This window comes from Microtus oregoni, unplaced genomic scaffold (assembly GCF_018167655.1).
Source record: "Microtus oregoni isolate MIOR12 unplaced genomic scaffold, Mior012 000055F_ref0000237, whole genome shotgun sequence".
Taxonomy (NCBI): domain Eukaryota; kingdom Metazoa; phylum Chordata; class Mammalia; order Rodentia; family Cricetidae; genus Microtus; species Microtus oregoni.
The window spans coordinates 7,808,723-7,832,358 of NW_024543831.1; the positions used below are offsets into that span (position 1 = coordinate 7,808,723).

The window sequence follows — 23,636 nt, forward strand, 5'->3', positions numbered from 1 at the left end:
AAATAAGTAAATCTTAAGAGATAGTCATTACAACCCTTATTGCTGTTTTATTAAGCTTATGCAATTAATTATAGAATTGATTAATCCATAGTACAGATAGAAGTTAAACACCTTAATCCCAGTAGGCTGCCACATCTCCTCTTACCACTGTATATCTTTCCAGTCTTTCATATGCATGTGGTTTCCATAACTGTAATGCTGATGTATTTTGTAAATAATCAGTATTTAAATTTTTATGGCTGTTGAACAAGTGCTTCACAGCCAGTGAGGTGGCTCATATTTGCAGTCCAGCATCCAGAAGGCTGAGGCAAGAGAATACCTGTAAGTTTTAGGTCATCCTGAGATCCATAGTGAGTTCCAGGATAGCCTGAGCTACAGTGTAAGACCCTTAAAAGAGGAGAAGAGGAGCTGGAGAGATGGCTCAGCGGTTAAGAGCACTGGGTGCTCTTCCAGAGGTCCTGAGTTCAATTCCCAGTAAATGCATGGTGTCTCACAACCATCTGTCATGAGATCTGGTGCCCTCTTCTGGCCTGCAGCCAAACATGCAGGCAGAACACTGTATAATAATTAAATCAATCTTAGGGAGTAAAAATGGGGAGAGTAAGGGAGGAGAGGACTTGTTGAGTAAGCAACAAATGAGCAAGGTATCACAGGTTTCATCTTTGCAACCCCCGGTGTTTATACTCTCTGAAATAGATGTAGTAGCATGATCAGATGTATGCCTGCATCATTGGATATTTGGTAGTTTTTACAATAGATGCCTTTATGAATGGAGGCTCCCACCCCTCCTACAGTAAAGAAGTGGGTGCAGTGAGTCTGGGGATATGAAAATTTGTGTGGTTCTCTTCAGAAGTATTGTACCAGTTATAGTACAGTTTATTGACAAGTGAGGACTTTGTCCTCACAAGCGTCTAGGCTCCTGTTGCTGACTTCTGTTTTCTCACTCTGGCTTTCTTTCAGATTCTTGTCTTCTACTTTTTGAGATGTCTCCTGGCTTTTGTGAGCTGTATTTGTGAACTTTACTTTTATAAGTAAGTATCAAAACTTTGCATCCAAAAGCGTCAGGGGCCCTGCTATAGCTCAGACAGCTGTCAGAGAGCACTCTCCTCTGGTCCTCCAGCTGAAGGGCGACTTCTTGTCTGCAGAGGAATTGAGGAGCAGTGCCCCCAGCTGCCGTTCCCTTGGAGTGTCCCTGATTTTAATTTGTAGTGCATGTCTTGCTCATCTTCATAGGATTTAGTGAAACCTTAGTTTTGGTTCTAAGTGAAGGATTGATTGATTCACTTCTTCCCCAGAGCTGAGCCGATGGGAGACTTTTCCCAGTGTAAGACTCTGCTCTCGTTTGCACTCAGTACATGGCCTCACACCAAGCTCTCAGTTGATCGAATATTAATGAATCCATTATGCATTTAAGTATTCTAGCAATAAAATAGCTGCCTTTAAAAAATGTAACACATAAAACCCATTAAATTTAATAGTGCCTTAACACATTAAAAGAAAGTACTCAGACTTAAGGGTCATTATTAGAAGTTTTCCCACTGCTAGATGTGCCAGAGTAAAATTAATTTTTGTCCTTGACTCTGACAAGATTGGAGGTAAAAATAAAACCAGTACTCCCTCTGGGGATTGCAGCTATAAGTTGGTTTTCATGTGGATTTGGGCCTGAATTCAAATCAACCATCTCATCTCCTAAGACCCATGATGGAGATTTATGGTGAATTGTCCTAGATTAGTAGACGTCCCATGCATCACATAAAAAATTTCCCTAGAGAACTGGACTCTTAACCCAGATGTCAGGAAATCACCAGGACTCTGTTAGGACTGTAGTCTTAATACACAAGAAAGGGTGATGAAGTCAGGCTGCAAAGTGGCTTTGCAGCAGAGCGCGTGCCTCATATGCACAGGGTCTGGGTTTAGTTCCTGGGAGGGCGTGAGAAACAGAATAAAGAAGTCACACCAAAGTACCACACAGATCAGGGAAGTCACAAAAAGAGACAAGACATTGAAGAGCTAGCAGAAATCGCAGTCATCAGAAAGTTGGCCTGTAAGGCCGGGCGGTGGTGGCGCACGCCTTTAATCCCAGCACTCGGGAGGCAGAGGCAGGCGGATCTCTGGGAGTTGGAGGCCAGCCTGGTGTACAAGAGCTAGTTCCAGGACAGGAACCAAAAGCTACGGAGAAACCCTGTCTCGAAAATAAAAAAAAAAAAAAGTTGGCCTGTAAATCTTCATTTATTAGGAATTATTAAAATGAAAACAGTATTTTCTGTGTGTAGAGAAGTGAAAGAGAGAACTGAAAACATGAAGAGAAACAAGAACCTCCAGAAATGACCAGGCCGGTGTGAAAAATAGTAAGAACGTATAGAGACAAAAATGTAGTTATTTTATGTTGACTTTATATATATGCACATATAAACATATGTGTGTGTAATATCATTCATATAATTTGATATTTAAGACTCAGTAGATAGTCTAGACAGATTAAGATTGCTAATAAGTAAAGTAGTAAAATGAAGGATAAATTTGAAGAAATTGCTAGGAATAAAGTTAGATAAAAAAGGAATAGAGAGGAAGTTAATGTGTAAGGTTTCTAGCTCTGATACAGAGAACGGGAGGAGGCAACATTCAGGGAAGTGTAGCTCACAGTTTTTAGAGCTATTGGGAAAGGTTGGTAATCCATAAATTCAGTAAATCATGCATCTTAATCCAAGAATATAAAAAGAATTTAGTGAAATTGTGTAAAACACCAGAGATAAAGAACCAGTCTTAAAACTGGAGGAGGAGTTCATGGAGTCCCTGTAAGGGTGCTCTGAGCAGCGAGACCAGTGGCAGCAAGAGCAGGACCAGAGACGGAAGCCCTTACTTCATAGTTCCGAGAGAGCAGGACCAGAGACGGAAGCCCTTACTTCATAGTTCCGAGAGAGCAGGACCAGAGACGGAAGCCCTTACTTCATAGTTCCGAGAGAGCAGGACCAGAGACGGAAGCCCTTACTTCATAGTTCCGAGAGAGCAGGACCAGAGACGGAAGCCCTTACTTCATAGTTCCGAGAGAGCAGGACCAGAGACGGAAGCCCTTACTTCATAGTTCCGAGAGAGCAGGACCAGAGACGGAAGCCCTTACTTCATAGTTCCGAGAGAGCAGGCTGTGGGCTGGGGGGTGGAGTGCTTGAATACTCTCAGGGGCCTGGGGTCATCCCCAGCAGAACAAAATAAAGAATGCCCAGGCAAGTGCCAGCCTTGCAAAAGTGAACTAAGTTTAAGATCAAGAGGTAAGTACAGATTTCCAGTTAGAAAGAAAAGCAGCCGGGTGGTGGTGGCACACACCAGGAGAATCTTTGTGTGTTCAAGGTTAGCCTTGTCTACAAATCAAGTTTCAGGACAGCCAGGGCTGTTACACATAGAAACTCTGTGATTAAAAAACAAAAACAAAAACCACACACACACAAAGAAAACCCACCTATACAGAGAAATTTTTATTAATATGTTCTTACTGAAAGAACTTGTAAAAGATGTACTTTGGAAGGATCAAAACCTTTTCAGGAAGAAACATGAAATAAGCCCTAGTGAAGCCACGCCTACACATGGACAAATACTGACCAAGTCAACAGCAGTGCTGGGTCTGAGGGCCCACGCCTTCAGTCCAGCATCCAGGAAGCAGACACAGGCATGAGTTCGAGGCCAGTCTGGCCTACAGAGCGAGTTCCAGGGCAGACAGAGCTGTCATGTAGAGAAGCTCTGTATTGAAAAACAAACAAAATGAAAAAAATTTAATAGCAACACCTAAAAGGCATTAATTTGTGGAATTGGAAAAAAACAAAATAATCTAAATGTTGTAGAAGGACAGATGTAGTTTCCCAAGTCTGAAAAACATTGACATGGGTAAATTACGTGGCTTTTTATGTTGTTTTCTAGTCTTTTTTCCCCCTGAGAATTAACATTTATTTATGTTTTTAAGATATTTAAAGTTTATTCTTTGACACTTTCATGTATGTATACAGTATTTCTTGAGCATATCCACTCTAATTCTGCCCTACCATTTCCTCTAGTAGCTGCCTGTAATTAAATCCCCCTTTTATCTTTATGTCTTTTTTTTTTTTTTAAATAACCTCCTGAGCCGGGCAATGGTGGCTCCCTCTAATCCCTGCACTCAGGAGGCAGAGGCCGGTGGATCTCTAAATTCGAGGCCAAGGCCAGTCTGGTCTGCAAAGTCAGGCCTACTTACAGAAACCCTGTCTCAAAAAACAAAACAAAACAAAACAAAACAAAAAACCAACAACAACAACAAAAAACCTCCCACTGAGTTCAGTAAGTACTGCACACTTGCATATGGCTGTGGAACACTCATCTAGAACATGGACCACCTACCAGCTACATCCCCAAGAGAAATGACTCCCCTGCTAGTAGCCATCCATATGAATAGGTCCTCAGCTGTGGCTAGGGCCTCCTGAACCCCTCCCTCGTTCATGCTAGAATGTTGTTCCAGTCACCACAGCTTGCTGTGCGTGGCATGGTCATGTCCAGAAGACAGGTTTCATAGCACTCCTCCCATCCTCTGGCTCTTACATCCTTTCCCTCCACTCTTCAGTAATATTCCTTAAGCCTGCTGCTGCTGGTGGTGGTGGTGGTTTTATATAGCTGTCCTTTTAGAGCCGAGCATCAGTAGTCGCTTACTCTCATCACCTGGGCTCTCCATTAACCCCGACCACTGTAAATAGAGGCTTCTCTGCCCAAGGCTGAGTACAGTACTAATCCGTGGTTATAAACAAATGTTTAGGAAGGTTCTTTGAATTAATATGTATAGGTATTTTGATTGCATGTATGCGTGTGCACTTTGTATGTGCCTGGTGCCCTGAGAGGCCAAAAGAGGGTGCCAGGTCCTCAGGAACTGGAGTGACAGATGGTTGTAAGCCATGTGGGTGCTGGTAATTGAAAGCTGGTCCTGTGGAAGAGCAGCCAATGCTCTTAACTATTGGATAATCTCTCCAGCCCAGAAGGCACTTGACAACATGTCCATTTAGCAACACCAAACTAGTAGCTTACCCACTACAACCTCTGAGCTTCCCCAGCAGTGGGCTTTGAGCCAGGTTTACAGTATCAGGCATGAAGTCCTCCCGTGAAGGAGGACTCAGGTCCAGTCAGAAAGCAGCTGGTACCCCTAGCACTTTTGTCACTGTTGCACCTGTGGGCACATCTTGCCTGGCAGGTTTGTATTACAGCACATAGGGTCCACTGCTGGAGAAAGCCATTGATGATTTCTCCTTCAGTTGTCCAGAGAACCTTCTAGCACTATGAATGCTAGCCATCAGGGAGACAGTTTCAGGTTAGTTCTAGTTTAGTTTTCTCTCTGTCCTGCAAACAAAGTATATGGTGCCTTTAGTATATAGGATGTGAGCTAACTGTGATGGGAAAGCGATCTCTGGAAATAGCTTGGGTTGTTTTGGGGACCTCTGGGACCTCCCTGATCAGTAACTCATAGGGAACAGTCCTGTGCCTGGTGCTGATATTTTCATTTAATAATCCATGTCGTCTGGTAACAACATTATCTACTCATGTAAGGCACCTCTGTTGAAACCTTATTTTTTATTTTAAATAAAGACATTTTGATTAGCTTGTAAACCAGTAGGCATCCTTACATTCTCGTTCTGATTAATCTGCCTCTCTTCTTCATTCCTCTGCCCAGTCACTGCTAAAACCTTTAACTCCTTGTATTATCTCTCTGCTTTTGTTTTTATTTTTTGTAACACGGTTTCTCTGTGTGGCCCTGGCTGTCCTGGAACTCACTCTGTAGAGCAGGCTGGCCTCGAACTCAGAGATCCACCTGCCTGTGCTTCCCAAGCACTGAGAATAAAGGCATGTGCCATCCCACAAGGCATCCTTCTCTGCTTTTATATCATCTGTTTTGAGAACAGCCTTTGCTGGACAGCTCTGTGCTAGGCACTTTACTAAGCATTTTTCCAACATTAACCCTCACAGAAACTATGTAGGCATGGTTGCTATCCTCCTCTTACAGATGTGGAAAATGGCAGATTATCAAATTAGCCCCTGCTCGTCAGAATTTGAACCTGCCTGCTATGGGACAATGGCCTGTACCCTGTCACTTGTATTTTAAATAAATGCGGATTGGCCAGTAGCCAGGCAGGAAGTATAAGCGGGGCAATGAGAATTCTGGGAAGAGAAAGATTCAGTCTGCAGTCGTGACCCAGCCGTAGAGGAAGCAATATGAGCACGCCTCAAGGATAAAGGTGCCAAGCTAACAGACAAGAATAATGGGCTAGTTTAATATGTAAGAATTAATAAGAAGCTTGAGCTACTAGGCCAACTAGTTTATAATTAATGCAGACCTCTGTGTGTTTCTTTGGGACTGAACAACTGTGAGACCAGGCGAGACAGAAAACTTGGTCAACACCTGCCTGAACCTGAGGCCTGCTATTTCTTACTATATCATGCTATCTCCCTATTGATAGCAGATATAATTCTAAATATGCAGCTTTTCTTAAAGAAGACACCTTCTGTGCCAAGAGTAAGAAGTCTGTTTCTTATGCACATGAAATTGCTAACAACTTTGAAACAAGTTTCCTCTTAAGGATCTCTTCTGTATCAGGAGGAAGAGTTTGAGTTTCTCATGTATATGAAGTTACTGACAGTCTAGACAGCTCTGTGTTTGGCTTCAGCTCCTCATTGTTACTTCTCAAACACACCTCCATTTCTTCTTTGCTTTGTGACGTCTGTCTCTTAGTAGCCACAATATTAATGGTTTTTATCTTTTCTTTGAGGGCTGTGTGCAAGAAATTTGGGCTGCATGTGAGTCGAATGATGCTGGCCTTCTTGGTGCTCAGCACCGGCATGTTTTGTTCATCGTCCGGTAAGTAGGAGGGCAGGTGTGGGTCACAGGTTCCCCTTCCTATGCAGTTGCCTTTGAGGGAAGCACTCGGCCAGCAAGGTTATGTAGACGAATGCTTGGCAGGGCACTTGTGTGACCTGCACAGATTCATGAGAAGTAGAGAGTTTCTGTTCCTTCTTCCTAATGGCCACTGGGGGAGGAGAGTATTTTTGAATGATGGCTCTTTTTTCTGCCTGTTATTTGAGATGTATTCTATAGAGCTTGTATCCCTTGGGCATTTATTTTATAGTTAGCTTCTGGACACTTAGAATAAAGGTTCTAGGTAGGACTTGTAGCTTTCCAGCTGTGTTGCCTTTGAACGCCTATATTCTGTGGACTGAGCTAAGGCAGCCTGCTCAAAAGATAGGTGGTTCCCAATTCTCCAGAAAAAATATCTTGCTAAATTATCTCAATTTTAGTTTATGCTTATATAATCAAGAATCTAGTAGGTACACTAAATATACAAGATAGCACCTTGCACAGAGTTCATGGTTAGCATTTTCTTCATTGACTATATGGAAATGAATGTTCTGCAGGGACCTCCGGGCTCCACCCTGGACCAGCTTGGAGAACCACTGTAGTGAATGTGCCGTAAATGCTTCATCAGCATCAGCAGAGACCTCAGATTTCTCTGCTCTTTTGTTCTGCACTGGCAGCCAGAATTGACTTCAATATTGTTTAGCATCTGTCTTGAAAGTTGCATCTCACATGTTCTATGTTTTAGTTACTTTGCTAATCCGGAAACAGATTTGGGGGGGGGGGGGCGTTCCCTTAGTTTTGCAGTGTAGTTGAGGCACTTAGGAATTCAGTCTTTACTGCGGAGCCTTTGAAGTGAGCCCTTGCTGAGTGTCCTAAATCTCACTGCATATTCATTGTAGTTCTTGTTAGAATCAGCTGATTTTTTTTTTTTTGCTTCAGGCCTTATAAAGCATGAGAAGCCACATTTTTGTTTAGTTGTTAGGAATATTTTGCTGCTGTTGCAAGAGCCTTGAGTGTGTTCAGACTCTTGTATACCATGACAAAGTTATGGCAGATGTAATGGTTAGGGGCTATGCCAAAGCCAGAGTGTAGCTCTGAGCCTTGAGGAGGCTTCCTAGAATCCCTGTAGAGAACAAGTGTGAACCAGGATATCTTAGCAGAAGAAACCAATACATCGTCTGCAATGGGTCTGAGTCTTTTGAATCATATTCTCTGCGTGGAAATAAAGGTGGAGAGTCTTGGATTTGTTTAAGCTTTAAATGTAGGTACAGGCCAGGAGAGGAATGGATGGCTAGTATTGTGTAACTTGGGCCTTGTGTACTTGGAAAAAAGGTCTGAGGAAATAAAAACCACAGTGCCTTTTGTGTTTTGAAAAGGGATGTCCTTTGACTACCCGTTTGTTTCCTTCACTTCCTCCCTTTCTGTGTGTATTTTTCTACCCAGGGTCTCACGGTCCAAGACAGGGTCTTATGTGGCCTCAAACTTGCTGCATAGCTGGGGATGCCCTTGAACTTCTGATTTTCTTGCTACTACCTCCTGAGGGCTGGGACTGTAGGCATGTGCCACGATGTCCAGTTGTGGTCTAGAACTTGAACCCCAGGCTTTGTGCATTGTAGGCAAGCTCTCTGTCAGCTGAGCCATGTCTCCAGCCTTAGTGCTTGTTTATAATAGTGTTTTCCAAAGTAGATTCATTTTGCAGTGCAGGTGAATTTTTACAATCAATATCTAATCTCATTCTCTTGTTCCTTTCTCTCTTTGCTCTTGTAGCATTCCTTCCTAGCAGCTTCTGCATGTACACTACATTGATCGCCATGACCGGATGGTATATGGACAAGACACCCATTGCTGTGCTGGGAGTAGCAGCCGGGGCTATTGTAGGGTGGCCATTTAGTGCAGCCCTTGGGTAAGAAACTTAAGTTATTCCTCTCCTGTATACCCTATGCATCTGGTCAATCCTGATGTTGTATCAGATGCAGATTTCCCAGCCAGCAACGAAAGCTAAAGGAATTGATTTGACTGGTGAAGACTTTTGGGAACTGCTTCTTTGTGTGTTTTATTCCAATGAGAGTAATGACTGCTAAGCTCCTGCTGAATGCTGCCATTGTTAGCATTACCAAACCCATCACAATTTTTATTTCTAAATTTTACAACTCTGCAAGAAGCTATAATAATTAGTAGTTTTGAGTGGGTTGGATTTTTTTTTTGTTTTTTGTTTTTTTTAATTTTTCGAGACAGGGTTTCTCCGTAGCTTTTGGTTCCTGTCCTGGAACTAGCTCTTGTAGACCAGGCTGGCCTCGAACTCACAGAGATCCGCCTGCCTCTGCCTCCCGAGTGCTGGGATTAAAGGCGTGCACCACCACCGCCCGGCTGAGTGGGTTGGATTTTTGAGACAGGGTTTCTTTGTGTAGCCTTGGTTGTCTTGGAATTAGCTCTGTAGACCAGGCTGGACTTGAATTTACAGAGATCCACCTGCCTCGGCCTCGTGAGTGCTGGGATCAAAGGTGTGTGACACCACTTCCTGACAATAATTAGTATTTTTATAAATGAGAACATAGGTAGTAAGATTTGAAATAATTTGCCATTAACATTATGCTTGCTTTTTAAAAAATGCTTTTACTAACATATATTAATTATACATACCAGGTTTCACTGTGACATTTTCATACATGTATGGATTGTATTTCAGCCATTTTCCTCAGCCGTGTTACTCTCTCTTGTCCTACTCTCTCTCCTGCTGACCCCTTTCCTCTGTCTTCTAAAGCTTGCTGACGTTTCTCACACTGCTGCAGTCTGTGCTGTGCATTTTCCTTGTCACCCGGATTGCAATGTTCTCTTTTCTCCTTCTCTTTTCTTGAAAAAAAAAAATATGTGCATGGGGTGTGTGTCTGTCTATGTACCTGCAGGCTAGAAAAGGGCAGCCCATGCTCTTAATCACTAAGCAATTTCCCCTGCATCCCTTCTCCTTTCTTGCGCCAGCTCCTTCCCCAAGTTTAAGTGTGTTTCCACTTCCTTCTGTCCTCTTTGTTTCTACTACTTCTTTCTCCGTTGGTCTACCTTAACTTCTTGACTATACTAGAGGAATGGCTCATTGGTTAAGAGTGCATGCTGCTCTTGGAGAAAACTGGAATTTGGTTCCCAGCATCCATACTGGGTGGTTCACAACTGCCTGTAACTGCAGTTCCAGGGAATCTGGTACCCTCTTCTTGACTTTGCAGGCACTAGCACTCACATATACATAATTTAAAAATACATCTTAATAGTTGTTATTAACATTTTAAATATAATATTCCATATTTTTAAAAGTACCTATAGGATATAGCTCAGTAGTAAAATGTTTGCCTGGGATGTATAGGACCTCACCATAGCAACAAGTAACCAGAGAGCAGATTTAATGAGGTAAAAAGGGTTTTTGGAGACTGGGGGGATGACTTAGTAAAGTGCTTGCCGTGCAAAGCACCTACTTAAAAGGCAGGTATGGTGCTTCTGAAATCCCAGGGCTAGGATGGAGACTGAGGAGTTTCTGGAGCTCACTGGCCAGCTAGCCTCGCTGATGGGTCCTTGGAAAGACCAGCTTATTTTTGAGAAGACGTCTTGTCACATACCAGCTTCCTTTCTTCTCTGCCCCTGGGAAAGCCGTTTGGTTCTCTGCTCAGCATAGACCTGTGTGACTCTGTCCCAAGTGTTTGGTGCTTTACCAACATTTTCCTGTGTTTCTGTTGAATAGTTTACCCATCGCCTTTGACTCGCTGGCCCTGAAACACAGGTGGAAGAGTTTCTTTCACTGGTCGCTGGTGGCGCTAGTTCTCTTCCTGGTGAGTTTCCTGTTTTCTGCATTTGCTCTCATGTTTGAAGTAGCTTCTGATGTGACGAAGGAAACATCAGGAGCTCATTTTATTTTTCATTCTGAAGTTTTTCCATCAGCATTTTGAAAAGTACCAATGCTGTTTTTTTCTTTTACTTTAGGTGCCCGTGGTGGTCATTGACAGCTACTATTATGGGAAGTTGGTGGTTGCTCCTCTCAACATTGTTCTGTATAATGTGTTCACTTCTCATGGACCTGATCTTTATGGTAATTCTTCAGAAAATTTGAGGAAAAAGTAGAAAGCAGCTTAATTTACCTGAGCTTTACAATTTTAATTAATATATATCCCTTCCTCTCCATTCCTTCCCTGCAGGCTTTAGGCATAGTCCAAGTTGGCCTTGAACTCCTGATCCTCCTCCTACACTCTAGAACTGGAATAACAGCGTGCACTGGCCAAATGTGGCATTTTGAGCTGTGTCTTTTTCTACTGAACACAGAGCTTTTGACTGTAGTGTAATGAAAACTTAGCCCATGTCTCCTGACTGGTGCAGTAGTCAGGGCTGACCCTCCCTCGGTGCTGCTGGACGTTATCCCCAGATCTAGACTCAGGGAGCTTGAAGGAGTGTTGGCTATGCGTGGTGTCACTGTGTAGCCAAAACTAGTCTTAAACTTGTAGCAATCCTTCTGACTCCGCCTCCCAAGTGACACAATTGTAGGGTTGACCATCCATGCCTGGTCATGGCTTTGACGCTTTTTAAATTTTTTAATCTAACTACTTTTGAGATGGTTGTGGTGGTACATGCCTGTAATTTCAGTACTGGGGAGGCAGAGGCAGGAGTAGCAGTTCAGAGCTAGCTACATAGCAAGTTTGAGGCTAGCTTGGGCTACATAAGACCCCTATCTTAAAAAACAGCAGCTGGGTGTGGTGGCACATGCCTTCAATCCCAGCACTCAGGAGGCAGAGGCTGGGGGATCTCTGTGAGTTAGAGGTCAACCTGGTCTGCAAAGTGAGTTCCAGAACAGCAGGGCTGTGTTTTTTATACAAAGAAACTGCATCTCAAAAAACAAAAAAATAAATACAAATCAACAACAACAACCAAACTTCTATTATCATAAAATGAATATAATAACAAAAAGAAAACAAACAAATAGCTCCGTCATCTCCATGTAGTAGTATTAACTTTTAGGAGTATATTCCTACATACGTTTTCTATACATATACATTTGATGTTAGTTTTTTTGGGGCAGGGGGGAGAAAGTTTGGAAAATCTGCAAAGTGAGCAGAGGAGACTCGCGTCAGCAGGAGAGAATGAGCAGACTGGCCTGTTTAAGATTGAGAGAAAGTGATTGCCTGTTGTGCCTCCGTGATGTAGTCTCCAGGTACCCGAGAACCTCCGTCTCTTACCCACCCCTCCCCAGTCTAGTTTCATTTGACCCCTGAATGCATTTGGGCTGGCTAGTTACCAAAAGATGTTAGAGGCTTTTCTAGATCAACTAAGCCACTAAATACTTCATGAGCAAATTTCCCCCTTGGAATCAGTGTGGTTTCTTTATCAATCTTCTAGGTGTCTCCAGAGCATTCTCTGCATTTGACTGCCTTGGCTTGGTTGGGAGTCAGTTTGATATTACATCTGTGTCTCAGGTCAGCTCCTATGATTAGTGTTTGTTGGGCGGCCTGGCCAGTTAAACCAGTAGCTTGCTCTGGCAGCCTCTAGATGTCTCCTTTCAGCTAGGGAAAGTTCACATGTTTTAAATTGCCCTTTAGTTTGGTTTATTTATACGATTTTATTTGACTACATCCAGACTGCGTGGTGAAAATTGATTTACATGTCCCCAATTAGAAATTTATCCATTCTTTATTGGTAGATGGGTTAATTTGAAAAACTGGCTTCTCACTTTCGTAAGTGGGTCATTATATGCTGGGTAGTCTGACTGCTTATTAAACTCTAAAGAAAATATGAAAGTGATGCATTTTTGTAGCCCTTTAGAGGCTCTGGAGATGATTGGGCTAGTGGGGAAGTGGAGAAGAAAGGCCTGATGTTCCCGTTTAGTAGTGGGTTGGTCAAGGAGGCTGCGGTAGATTTGGGACTACAGTAGACCTGTGTCCAGTCTCTTCTTGGACTCTGGTGTCTGCAGTTCATTTCACACAATGTTTGTTGAGAAGAGTCCTAGGGTTTTGTGCCACTTCGTAAATCCGCTTTGATTTCACTTAATATAGTTTTGCTATCATGGAAGTAGAATACTGGTTACTCTGTCAGTAGTGGGGATTGTCTCACCAGCCGTGAAAGTGATTGTGTATTGCTGTAGGTAGCTGGCCTTAACAATTCCTTGATAGAAGTATTCCAAGAACACAAATTCTACTCTGCTCAGAATTTGAACTTGACATTATTTTTTGTTCTGTTTTTCAATACAGTATTTTTCTGTATAGTTCTAGCTGTATAGTTCTCGCTCTGTAACCCAGACTGACCTTGAACTTGTGATCCTCCTGCCTCCACCTCTTTCAGCAAATCTTCCCGGTCTGTGACAATTGGTGAAAATTGTTTTAAGTCTGATATCAGTTCTTGGTTTTCAGAGTTTATTTGTTTGTTTTCTTGGAGCTAAGGACTGAGCTGATTACTGTTCTTTAAGAGTGTTAGCTTCTCCTTGTTTAGATGCCTCCCGTGGAGAGAATACTATCTTAGTTGGAACTCCTTGTACATTGTAGGTTCACAGTAAAACATCAAGAGGGAATAGAAGATTGATTTCTATAGAATCAGTCAGGATCCTCGTTGCTGTCAGGTCTTAGAACTGCTTTGGTTGGACCTGATAGAGTGCTGACTTGGGATTTTTCTTGATACCAAATAATAATAATACATGTAAATTATTTTAAGATGCTTGTTGGCTGTCAGTTGGCTCAGTCTCAGGGACCAGCATTGTGAATGCTTTGATGTTGTGAAGTCATTAATTGAAACCCAGAGAAGACATTTTTCTATCTTGAAAGTATAACCATCCAGAATTTTTCTACAACTCAAAGAATAAATGGGAAGAAATGAAAGATTAGAGATGTCTCAGATGAATGACTCAGGACAGGACTTCTGCACCTAACGGTTTAGTTGTCTTTGAATAGGAATGAGCTTTCCCCAGAGGTGGCACACGATTGAACGAGGGCCCTTCCTTCGCGGACCACTTCCCTCTTACTCCTCTAAGTGTCTCTAGCATTATGACTTTGGTTTCTAACCTTATTTTGCTGTGCAAGCCACAAATGAGTCTTTTTTTTCTGCCTCTGCCTCCTGATTTTCCTTTTAAGCAATGCTGATTGCAGGAAATTGCTATGGTGCAAGGCGGATGTCACAACGCACACTGATTAAAACCTGCACGTGTCATTCACTGCCTGATTGAAGTAATCCCCCAGAGGGAAAAGGGATGAGAAAACGGCTAAATGTTGAGGGAGGGGAGCTCTTTCTTTCAGGGTTAAGGACCTTGAGTTATGAAATAAAACCATCGTGAGACTTGCATTTCAGCCGTTTTTCTTCCTTCCGAATTCTTTGAGTTCTGAGCAGGACCTGGGTCTCTGGTCATAATGGGGACAGGAGCTGAGGAGGCTGGAGAGGTGGCTCAGTGGTTAAGGTGTCTGCTGTCCTTGTAGAGGACCCAAGTTTGGTTCCTGCTACCGTGTCAGGCAGCTTACAACCACCTGTAGCCATAGCTCTGCAGCTGTGGTTCTCCACCTTCCTAATGCTGCGACCCTTTAATACAGCTCCTCGTGTCATGGTGACCCCTAACTATTATTTTCATTGAAATATGTCATTCTTTCATAACTGTAATTTTACTACTGTTATGAATTATAATGTAAATATCTGATATGCAGGATATTTGGTGTCTAACCCCTGTGAAAAGGTCGTTCAATCTCTAGGTTGAAAACCATTGCTCTAGAGGATCTGATGCCCTCTTTTGGCCTTTGCGGATACCCACCCTCACATACACATTAAAAAAAAACACAAAAAAGCCATGCTGTTTTTTAAATTAAATATGTACATATATATATATATACATATATACACATACACACATGTATGTACGTATGTGTATGTATGTATGTGTGTTTCTGGTTCTACTGAGGACTGAGCCCAGGGCTTTATGCATGCTAGTCAGGTACCCTACTACTCAGCTATATCACTAACCCTGAGTTACTGCTTTTTATGAAACACATAGAACCCTATATTTGTGACTGTAAAATAGGAGTTGAGCTTTTCAAGGGGATGCATAGCTATAAGCAAGTTTATCTGTTACTTAGTCTTCAGAGTATTGAAACTACAGTTAATTCAAATGATGTCTTAAGATGTTTTAGCTTCATGTGCTCTGTGCTCTTTAGCTACTAATACTAGTTAAAGCGTTTCTCTCATTTGGGTTTGTTGGTGCTGCCTTAACAGAATATTAAGACTGGGCAATTTATGAAGCACAGAAATGTGTTTCTGCTGGAGGTTAGGAGTCCAGTATGAAAACTCATGCAGGTTGAGTGCTTAGTGAGAGCTGGGCCTATGCTTCTGCAGTGGCACCAAGGTACTAAACTCTAGAGGAAAGGAATTCTGCATCTTCTGTGGTAGAGGAGAAGATGGCTAAATTCCTACTGATAGAAATAAAGTGAAATAATTAAAATCCGGTAATTCTCATCCAGAGCTTCTTAACCCATCTGCGTTTCCTGTCTTCTGCTCTTGTGCCTCCTGTATATGCCTGAGCACTGAAGAACGCCTAGGCTTGTGGATTTTCATTTAGTTGAGTGTTGAATTGCCAGTGCTTCTTGAGCAGAAGGCAGTAAAGGCCAAATACTGTAGCAGGCATTGAAGGCATCACTAATGGCGTCTATCTCTTTCTCCCTCAGGTACAGAACCATGGTATTTCTATTTAATCAATGGATTTCTGAATTTCAACGTTGCTTTTGCATTGGCTCTTCTGGTCTTGCCACTGACTTTTCTTATGGAGTACCTGCTGCAGAGGTTCCATGGTGAGTGGTTTGAGATATGGCAGGTTTTGGAGGAGGAGAAAGCAGGTAACAGGTTAAACACCAAGTGGAAAACTGCTCATTTTAGTCTCCACTTTCTCTCTGTGAAAATGGTTGAATAACTGAGATTTTAGTTTGTATTTGTAGATTATTTGGTTAATTGTTCGAATTGAACAAGATGAAGCTTTGTGTCATCTTAAGGCAGCAGTTCTCAACTTGTGAGTCATAGCCCTTGGGGTTGCATAATCTATATTTACATTATGATTCATAACAGTAGCAAATTTACAGTTATGAAATAGCAATGAAATAACTTTATGTTTTGGGGTCACCACAACATGAGGAGCTGTATTAAAGGGTCAACATTAGTAAGGTTAAGAATCACTGCCTTAAGGGAAGGAAGTCAGTGTGATTTTACCATTACCAGAGAAGCAGAGACATTTGGGGAAAGTACAGGAGATCAGCCTGTTTGAACCATTCCCCTTGTAGGCAAGTGTCTTGGATGATTGTTTACCGTGATCTGTGCTGCAGGCAAACATTCTGAAGCTGGAACTGAAGCAGCTTGCCAGGGGCCAATGCTCCCGGCTTCCTCTGCTGTGTGGCACTCACCTTACTCTGACTATGTGTCATACAGCGCTATTTCTCGAGCGGTGGAGCTGGGTTTCTGGTATCTGCACTATGGAAGACAAATTTGAGCAGAAATTCATGAGAGCTTTGGGAAGGTTTAACTCGAGACATCTTTGTTGGGTTTTCGTGCCAGATGAATGATCTTCCCTTCTCACCTGCTCAACTTTTCTTGTTAATGGTTTATATAGCATGTGCTGTCTGGACAGTGAGGGGATCTTCACTCATTTAGAAAGATTTGGAAAATGATTGGAGGGGGCAGGGATAGTATATTGTGGAGGCCAGAGGACAACCTTTGGGATGCAGTTCTTGCTCTCTCTTGTGGAATCTTGGGATTGAACTCAGGATGTCAAGTTTATATGGCAGGGTAAATTGCATTACCCACTGAGCCATCTCACTGGCTCAAGGTCAGGAATGTTTACCTCCAGAGAGTGCTATAGTTGCACCAATGGTTTAGTAACTAAATCAGACAGCTAGGAGGGCGGCTCTTGACTGTCACGCTGTAGACATAATGAACACCAGGGGGTGCTGTCTGCCCACCTCTTGCCAGCATTTTGTAGATACCTCCCTCATTGTCAGTAATGCCAACCTAGCATGGATGCCTTTTGTCAAGGCTCTTGTAATGCCAGGAATTCTCCAGCAGGTGCTTGGGGCACAGTGTTCTCTATGTTCCTTTTATTATTTTGAGAGTCTTTTAAGTACATGTTGGTTTCAGTTTTGTGATTCAGAGTAGATGTGGATTGTAAAGACAGAAAACTTCGTTTTAGAGTATTTTGTGTTTGCTTTGAAGCATTGTCATTGGTCTTGGTGACACTCCTGTAATCCTAGCACTCCAGAGAATGAGGCATTTGGGTCAAGTTTGGACAACAGAACAAAACAAGGCAGACTGGGTTGGGGCTTGATGAATAGGGTTCAAGAATTTAACTGATTTTTTTCTTTCTTTCATCCATGCTGTTTTAACAGACCCACTGGTGTGTGGATAAAAGGATTACTCAAAGTGGATTTGGTTAATTTGGGGAATCTTTGGTCTTAGTGGCAGAACCCATACAGAGAATATGCTTTTTATCTTTCCCCATCTAGAGTTTATTAAGCTCTGTTATCCATTAACTGTACTTCCCCTGTGTTTTAACTGTTGTTCCTCCCTCTAAGCTTTGGGTCTCTTGGAAAAACCCAGGAGTATGTTCCTTATGTTAGAATGAGAGTAAATTCCTAAGTTGAAACATTTTAATGGGATGTCGTCCTAGTATCAAATTTAAATTAAAAAAAAAAAGACTTTGAAACAAAATACACTGTTTGGTTCTCACATGATGACAGGAGGATGTTATTTTGTCTTGCAGTTCAGAATTTAGGACATCCATATTGGCTTACCTTGGCACCAATGTATATTTGGTTTCTAATTTTCTTCATCCAACCTCACAAAGAGGAACGATTTCTTTTCCCAGTATATCCACTTATATGTCTTTGTGGCGCTGTTGCTCTTTCTGCACTTCAGGTGAGTTTCTGGGAAACGTTTGTCTGCCTCTTCTTGATTCATTTCTGACACGATTGCTTGTGAAACTTTGAGGGCAGGTGGATGACTGTGAGTTGCAGGCCAGCCGGTCTCCATAGTGCGCTCCAGGCTAGCCAGCACTGCTCAGTGTGACCCTATCTCAGCAGCAGCAACAACAAAGACCCTTATGGATAAATTACAGAGTGTACCTCTATCCATAACATGAAACCTGCTGCGGAACATATCCTAAAAGCTCTGTGTATTGATAAGGATATATTTCACTCTATTTGCTATTGATTGTGTTTATAATGTTCATTTGTCTCCTGTCGACAGGATCCATTTACTAATACATTTTAGCTTATCATATAGGACATCACAAATGGTGGCACATGGACAGACTAAACAGAATGTGTGTTCTACAATTATTAGATCAGAATCAGACATGATCAGGATTTGGGGATTATATCAGACAATTAGAAATATGGGGCAGTTTGTAATCTTGATTTAAAGCTTGTCCAGATCAGTTCTCTGGCAGAGTTAATTTTACATTTGTTTGATTATCTCTGTGTTTATGACTTTATACCATTTGCAGTTGTCAGGGAAAGAAAAAAATAAGGTGATAGTTTTTGTTTTTAACAGATTTATTAAGTGAGAACTCATAAACTATGAGTTCAGCTTTTTCAAGTGTATAACTTAGTGGCTTTAGCGTATTTGCAGGTGTCTGCAGCCACAAGTTTAGGACATTTTCATCACCTCAAAAGCTCCATGCCCATTACCTCGAGCCCCCACCCCTGTGTCATGGTATATCCACAGTACAATGTCACTGTCTCCTTTGTATATCAATTTGTCTATTCTGTGCATCCCATGTGAGTGAAATCTTAAAATACGCGTTCTTTTATGACTGCTCTCTTTCACATGGCATAATGTTTTAAGGTTATTCTATGTTAGGGTGATATTATATTTAGTAAGTACATATAATATGTATTATGTGGTTATATATAATATATTACATATACTTGTTTGAGATAGGGAGGCTCACTGTGTAGCCTTGGTATGTAGACCAGGTTAGTTTTGAATTCACAGAGATCCATCTGCCTCTACCTCTGTAGTTCTGTGATTGATGGTGTGTGCTACCATGTCCATCAGGGTGATAGTTTTAAAAGATAACTTTATTTATAAGGTATAACTTTATGTGAGATAGTTTAGAGATTGCTGAAAGCATTTCCTCTTCCACCAAGACACCTATAACTTCATATCATCTTAACTTTTGTCATAATGTTGTCAGTGTTGTCATATCTAAAATACTGATTTATTCAGATATTTTAAGATAAGTTATTAGTGTTGGGGCTTACGTCTGTAGTCCTGTACTGGAGGGACAGAAGCAAGAAGGTAGCAAGCTACTGAGGAATGCAGAGTAACAGCTTGTCTTGAGAAGCAAAAAAGAAAAACAACATTAGAACCTCAAGCACCAGCAAAAATATACATTTTATTTTCTTTTGACACTAGAGTTTATTCTTGTAAAGTTGGCTGGCTAAGCAAACCTGCAGACAGAGCTAGAAGAGTTGACTTTGGTCTTTGAATTTGGAATGGGTACCACACCAAGTGTTTGCACATGCTCAGATCTTTCCTCACACCCCTTGTTCTGCTTCTATATCCCAGTGTTTCTGTGATGGTGTGTGTCTATGTATGTTGTGTCTGTGATGGCGTGTGGTTATGTATGTTGTGTCTGTGATGGTGTGTGGCTGTGTATGTTGTGTCTGATGGCGTGTGGTTGTGTATGTTGTGTCTGTGATGGTGTGTGGCTGTGCATGTTGTGGCTGTGATGGTGTGTGGCTATGTATATTGTTTCTGTGATGGTGTGTATCTTGTTTATCAATACGGTTGCCTTTTCTTCTAGAAATGTTACCACTTTGTGTTTCAACGATATCGCCTGGAACATTACACTGTGACGTCCAGCTGGCTTGCATTAGGAACAGTCTTCCTGTTTGGGCTCTTGTCTTTCTCTCGCTCTGTGGCTCTGTTCAGAGGTAGACATACTGGGAGTGTCTTAACCCGTACTTACAAAGAACTTCACCTTAGTGTTTACTTGTAGCGTGTGGTTGGCTTATGCTGGGTGGGGTGTGGCTCTGGACTGAAAGGAGATTGCTAGATCTTCATGTCACTACACATTTCCCCTCCAATAGCATTGATTTCCGACTCTCGTTTTCAATTTAAAAATTTTTTATATGTATAGGTGTTTTGTCTGAATGCATAGGTACTACATGGGTATCTAGTGCCTGTGGAGACCTGAAGAGGGCATTGAATTCCCCAGAACTGAAATTACATACAATTGTGAGCTGCTGTGTGGGTGCTGGAAAATGAAGGAGGGACCTCTGAAAGAGCAGCTAGTGCTTTTAACCATCTCTCAGCCTTTTCCATTTTTAATGTTTGCTGCTAATGTAATGAAACCTAAATATGTTATACAAATTGGAACTAAGTTCTCCTGGTTAAATATTTCCTAATAATTATTATTGGGGTCATAATAGTATAATATACCCAAGGAATAGAAAATCTAGAGGGTAAAACAGTATACAAAGAACAAGAAAGCAGGTTACATTTGGCAAATAAAGCCTCCCCTGTGGTGGTTGTCCCACCAAGAGAGACATCTGTGCTGGTAGAGCTGGCTTTCCACTGAGCTGCTGTGGGTTTTCACACTCTTAGAAATTTCATGTGGATTATAGTGGGATATTATAACTAAAAGCTAGAACCTCATCTTATGCTTTCATGAACTCTTTTCCCTTTTAGGATATCATGGGCCCCTTGATCTGTATCCAGAATTTTACCGAATTGCCACAGACCCAACCATCCACACTGTCCCAGAAGGCAGGCCTGTGAATGTTTGTGTGGGAAAAGAATGGTATCGATTTCCCAGTAGCTTCCTTCTGCCTGATAAGTAAGTTGTCCTTTAATTCATAATATTTCTGAATGTGTGGAGGGTATATGTGGGGTTGTGTATGTGCATGTGTGTGTTCAGAAATGTCAGAGGTGGACAGAGTGTCCTCTTCTCTCACTCTGCCTGTTCTTTGAGGCAGAGTCTCTTGCTGTACCTGGAGCTTGCTGCCCACCCCCCAACTAATCTGGATTGCAGTCAGCAAGCCCCAATGGGGTCCTGCTGTCTCTGCGGCCTCAGTGCTGACATTACAGGCATGCACGGGATAGCTGGTGTGTTAATGTGGGTGCTGGCATCTGAACTCTGACCCTCAGACTTGCACAAATTGAACTCTTAACCACTTAACTATCTCTCCAGTTCCTAATTCTCACATTTTATATATTTATTTTAAAGATTTACTTATTTTTTTTTTTACATGAGTGTTTTGCTTGCATATATTTATGTACCTAGCTGGTGCCCAGCTAGGCCAGAACAGAGCATCAGATCTTCTGAAACTCAAGTTGAAGAGAGTAGTTAGCGTCCATGTTGGTGCTGGGAACTGAACTCAGGTTCACTTCAGGAACAGCAAATGCTCTTAACTTCTGAGCCATCTCTTTACCCCCATTTCCCAGAAATTTAGATCAGAAATTAGCAGTTCTATGGCAGGATTGTGTTAGAGTTTGTTTGTTTTGGAAGGCTTAATTTTTTTCTTTGGAAGTGTATGTATATGTGTGTATATTTGGGACACATGCACCCATGTGTAAATGTGTGAGGAGGTCAGAGGTCAGCTTTGGGTCTGCCCTGGTTTTTGTGACAGGGTCTCTCATGACCCAGGACTTACCAGTAAGGCTAGGCTGGCTGACTGGGTAACTAGCAAGTCCCTGGGATCGTCCTGTGTCTGCCTCCCCACCACTGGTATTAGAAGTGCACCCCACCACACCTGGCTTTTTCACTTGACCTCAGGTTCTCACCAACTGGACAGTCTTCTGACCCTCTTATAGTTTTTACAGGAATTACTGACTCATTTATCTTCTTAGAGTGCTGCAGAATCTGCATTGTGTGCCTGCCTCTTTTTTCATGAACAGGTGTTCTAGGTCATGTGCTTTTCCCTTCTCCTAGTCACAGGTGTGTCCTTAGGCTTGGCTGGTAACTTGTATGTGTGTGTGAATGTCTGTGTGCTCATACTCTTGCATGTCCTGTGTAGAGGCCGGAGTTGATACCCTGTATCATCTTCTACTGCCCTTTGCATTATTTGTTTACTTATTTTTGCTTTTGAGCCAATGTCTCACTGTGTAGCCCTGACTGGCCTGGAACTTGATACATAGACCAGGCTGGCCTCTAACTCACAGAGATCCACCTGCTTCTGCCTCTGAGTCCTGGGATTAAAGATGTGTGCCACCATGCCTACCTCCACTTTATTTCTTGAGACAGGGTCTCTCTCCTTGCTATACCGAGAACTCAGGGTTTCAACTAGCAAGCCCTCCAGAATCTTCCTGTGTGTCTCCTCAGTGCTGTGCTGGGATTGCAGCTTTTATTTGGCTGTTGGCGTTCCAAACGCAGGTCCTCCTGCTTGCATAGCAAGCACATTATCCAGGCCCCTTTTTGAGGGCACGTATTTATCATCCTGCAGTTGACACTAAAACACTAACAGTGGTGTAGAGACCCCGGCAAGAAGAATGGATTTAGAAAGGAGTTTTTTTCCCTTCAACAATAAATTTCCACACTGATTTATAGGAGTCGGGAGAACTATGATCGAGGTGTTCTGACTCCCTTTATACTCTGGTAGATGTGGTAGCGTACACCCCTGGACTTCTGTGTTTTCTTATTTGGTCTGTTTTCAGAGAGAAAGAAGTCTGGCTAAGATGAGTAATTAATGTTGCTGACTTCGCCAGCTCCTCACCTGGTAATGCAGCTGGTTTTTTTGTTTGTTTGTTTGTTACATAATGAAGATTTTCGGTCATAAACTTGTCTTTTAAATGTTGGCCTGGGCCTTTGCCTTTAGTATGAGGATTATTCAGACCAAAATAGTATTCTCCTAGTGTTAGTGCACTTGCCATCTTCTGTACACCTGGTGAGTTGGCTTTGATTCTTTAATTCACGTGGGAGGCAGTAACATGTTGACACTCCTTGTTCTGTGGTTGACTGTCAAGTTGCAAGTTTTGAAGCCGAGACTTGAGTAAAAGGATGGGGAACCCTTTAGTTGCAAATTTCTTGATGATTTCAGACCAGCTTGTGACCTCTGCCTCCGCTCCCTGGTGAAGTTTTAGCAGAAATCGTGTTTTGTTCCTCGTGATCTGGGGTGAAGGGTTGTTTGTTTCAAGTCTATTTAGCAATATGATCTCTTTGTGTTTTTCTCATTTTTCTCATCTGTGTTTCTGACAGCTGGCAACTTCAGTTCATTCCATCAGAGTTCAGAGGTCAGCTACCAAAGCCTTTTGCAGAGGGACCACTGGCCACTCGGATTGTTCCTGCTCACATGAATGACCAGAACCGAGAGGAGCCTTCCAGATACGTAAGGGCTGCCAGTCTTCCCTTGTTGCTGCTAGAGAAAAGCCACTGTAGCTCTCTAGGCGGGTTCCACTGGAGCACTGACCAAATGGGTGTCTCAGAATATGGTTTCTTGAGAGTGAAAGATGAAATAACACATGTGCGGAGGGAGTGAATGGGATAATTTCTTTCCAAATCTTGTTTAATTTTCTATGTAAAGCATATAATTCAGTTTACAAAGTTTTGAAGGGGCTGGAGATTTTCTGAGAGAACCTTGAGCTGTCCTTCTGAGTCCCCTGAAACTCACATCTTTCCTTGGTCTCCTGAAATACTTGGTGGGGAGCTTCTAAGTGACCAGGTGACCTTTGACCTGGCTCTTGCTATGCTCTGTTTCTGCTAGCACCGCACTCAGAAAGGCTATTTCAGAGTGAGTTCCATGGAGCAATCCCTGTCAGTGCCATCATCTTCTACCTACTTGCCTTCAAGTCATCTGAA

General features: G+C 42.3%; 1 protein-coding gene across 2 annotated transcripts in view; it reads left to right on the top strand.

Moving 5' to 3' along the window:
* The window catches only part of Alg9 (ALG9 alpha-1,2-mannosyltransferase), a 58,336-nt gene that overhangs the window by 7,939 nt on the left and 26,761 nt on the right, over positions 1–23,636 (top strand). For both annotated transcript variants that reach the window (XR_005973087.1, XM_041638631.1), the window contains exons 4-13: positions 961–1,031; positions 6,771–6,859; positions 8,624–8,759; positions 10,581–10,668; positions 10,820–10,925; positions 15,517–15,639; positions 17,595–17,749; positions 19,644–19,773; positions 20,531–20,678; positions 23,037–23,166. Coding sequence is in view for 1 of the 2 variants with exons in the window: in XM_041638631.1 (XP_041494565.1) it covers positions 961–1,031; positions 6,771–6,859; positions 8,624–8,759; positions 10,581–10,668; positions 10,820–10,925; positions 15,517–15,639; positions 17,595–17,749; positions 19,644–19,773; positions 20,531–20,678; positions 23,037–23,166 (1,176 nt within the window). In the remaining variant the exon portion in view is untranslated. The remainder of the gene's footprint in view (positions 1–960; positions 1,032–6,770; positions 6,860–8,623; positions 8,760–10,580; positions 10,669–10,819; positions 10,926–15,516; positions 15,640–17,594; positions 17,750–19,643; positions 19,774–20,530; positions 20,679–23,036; positions 23,167–23,636) is intronic.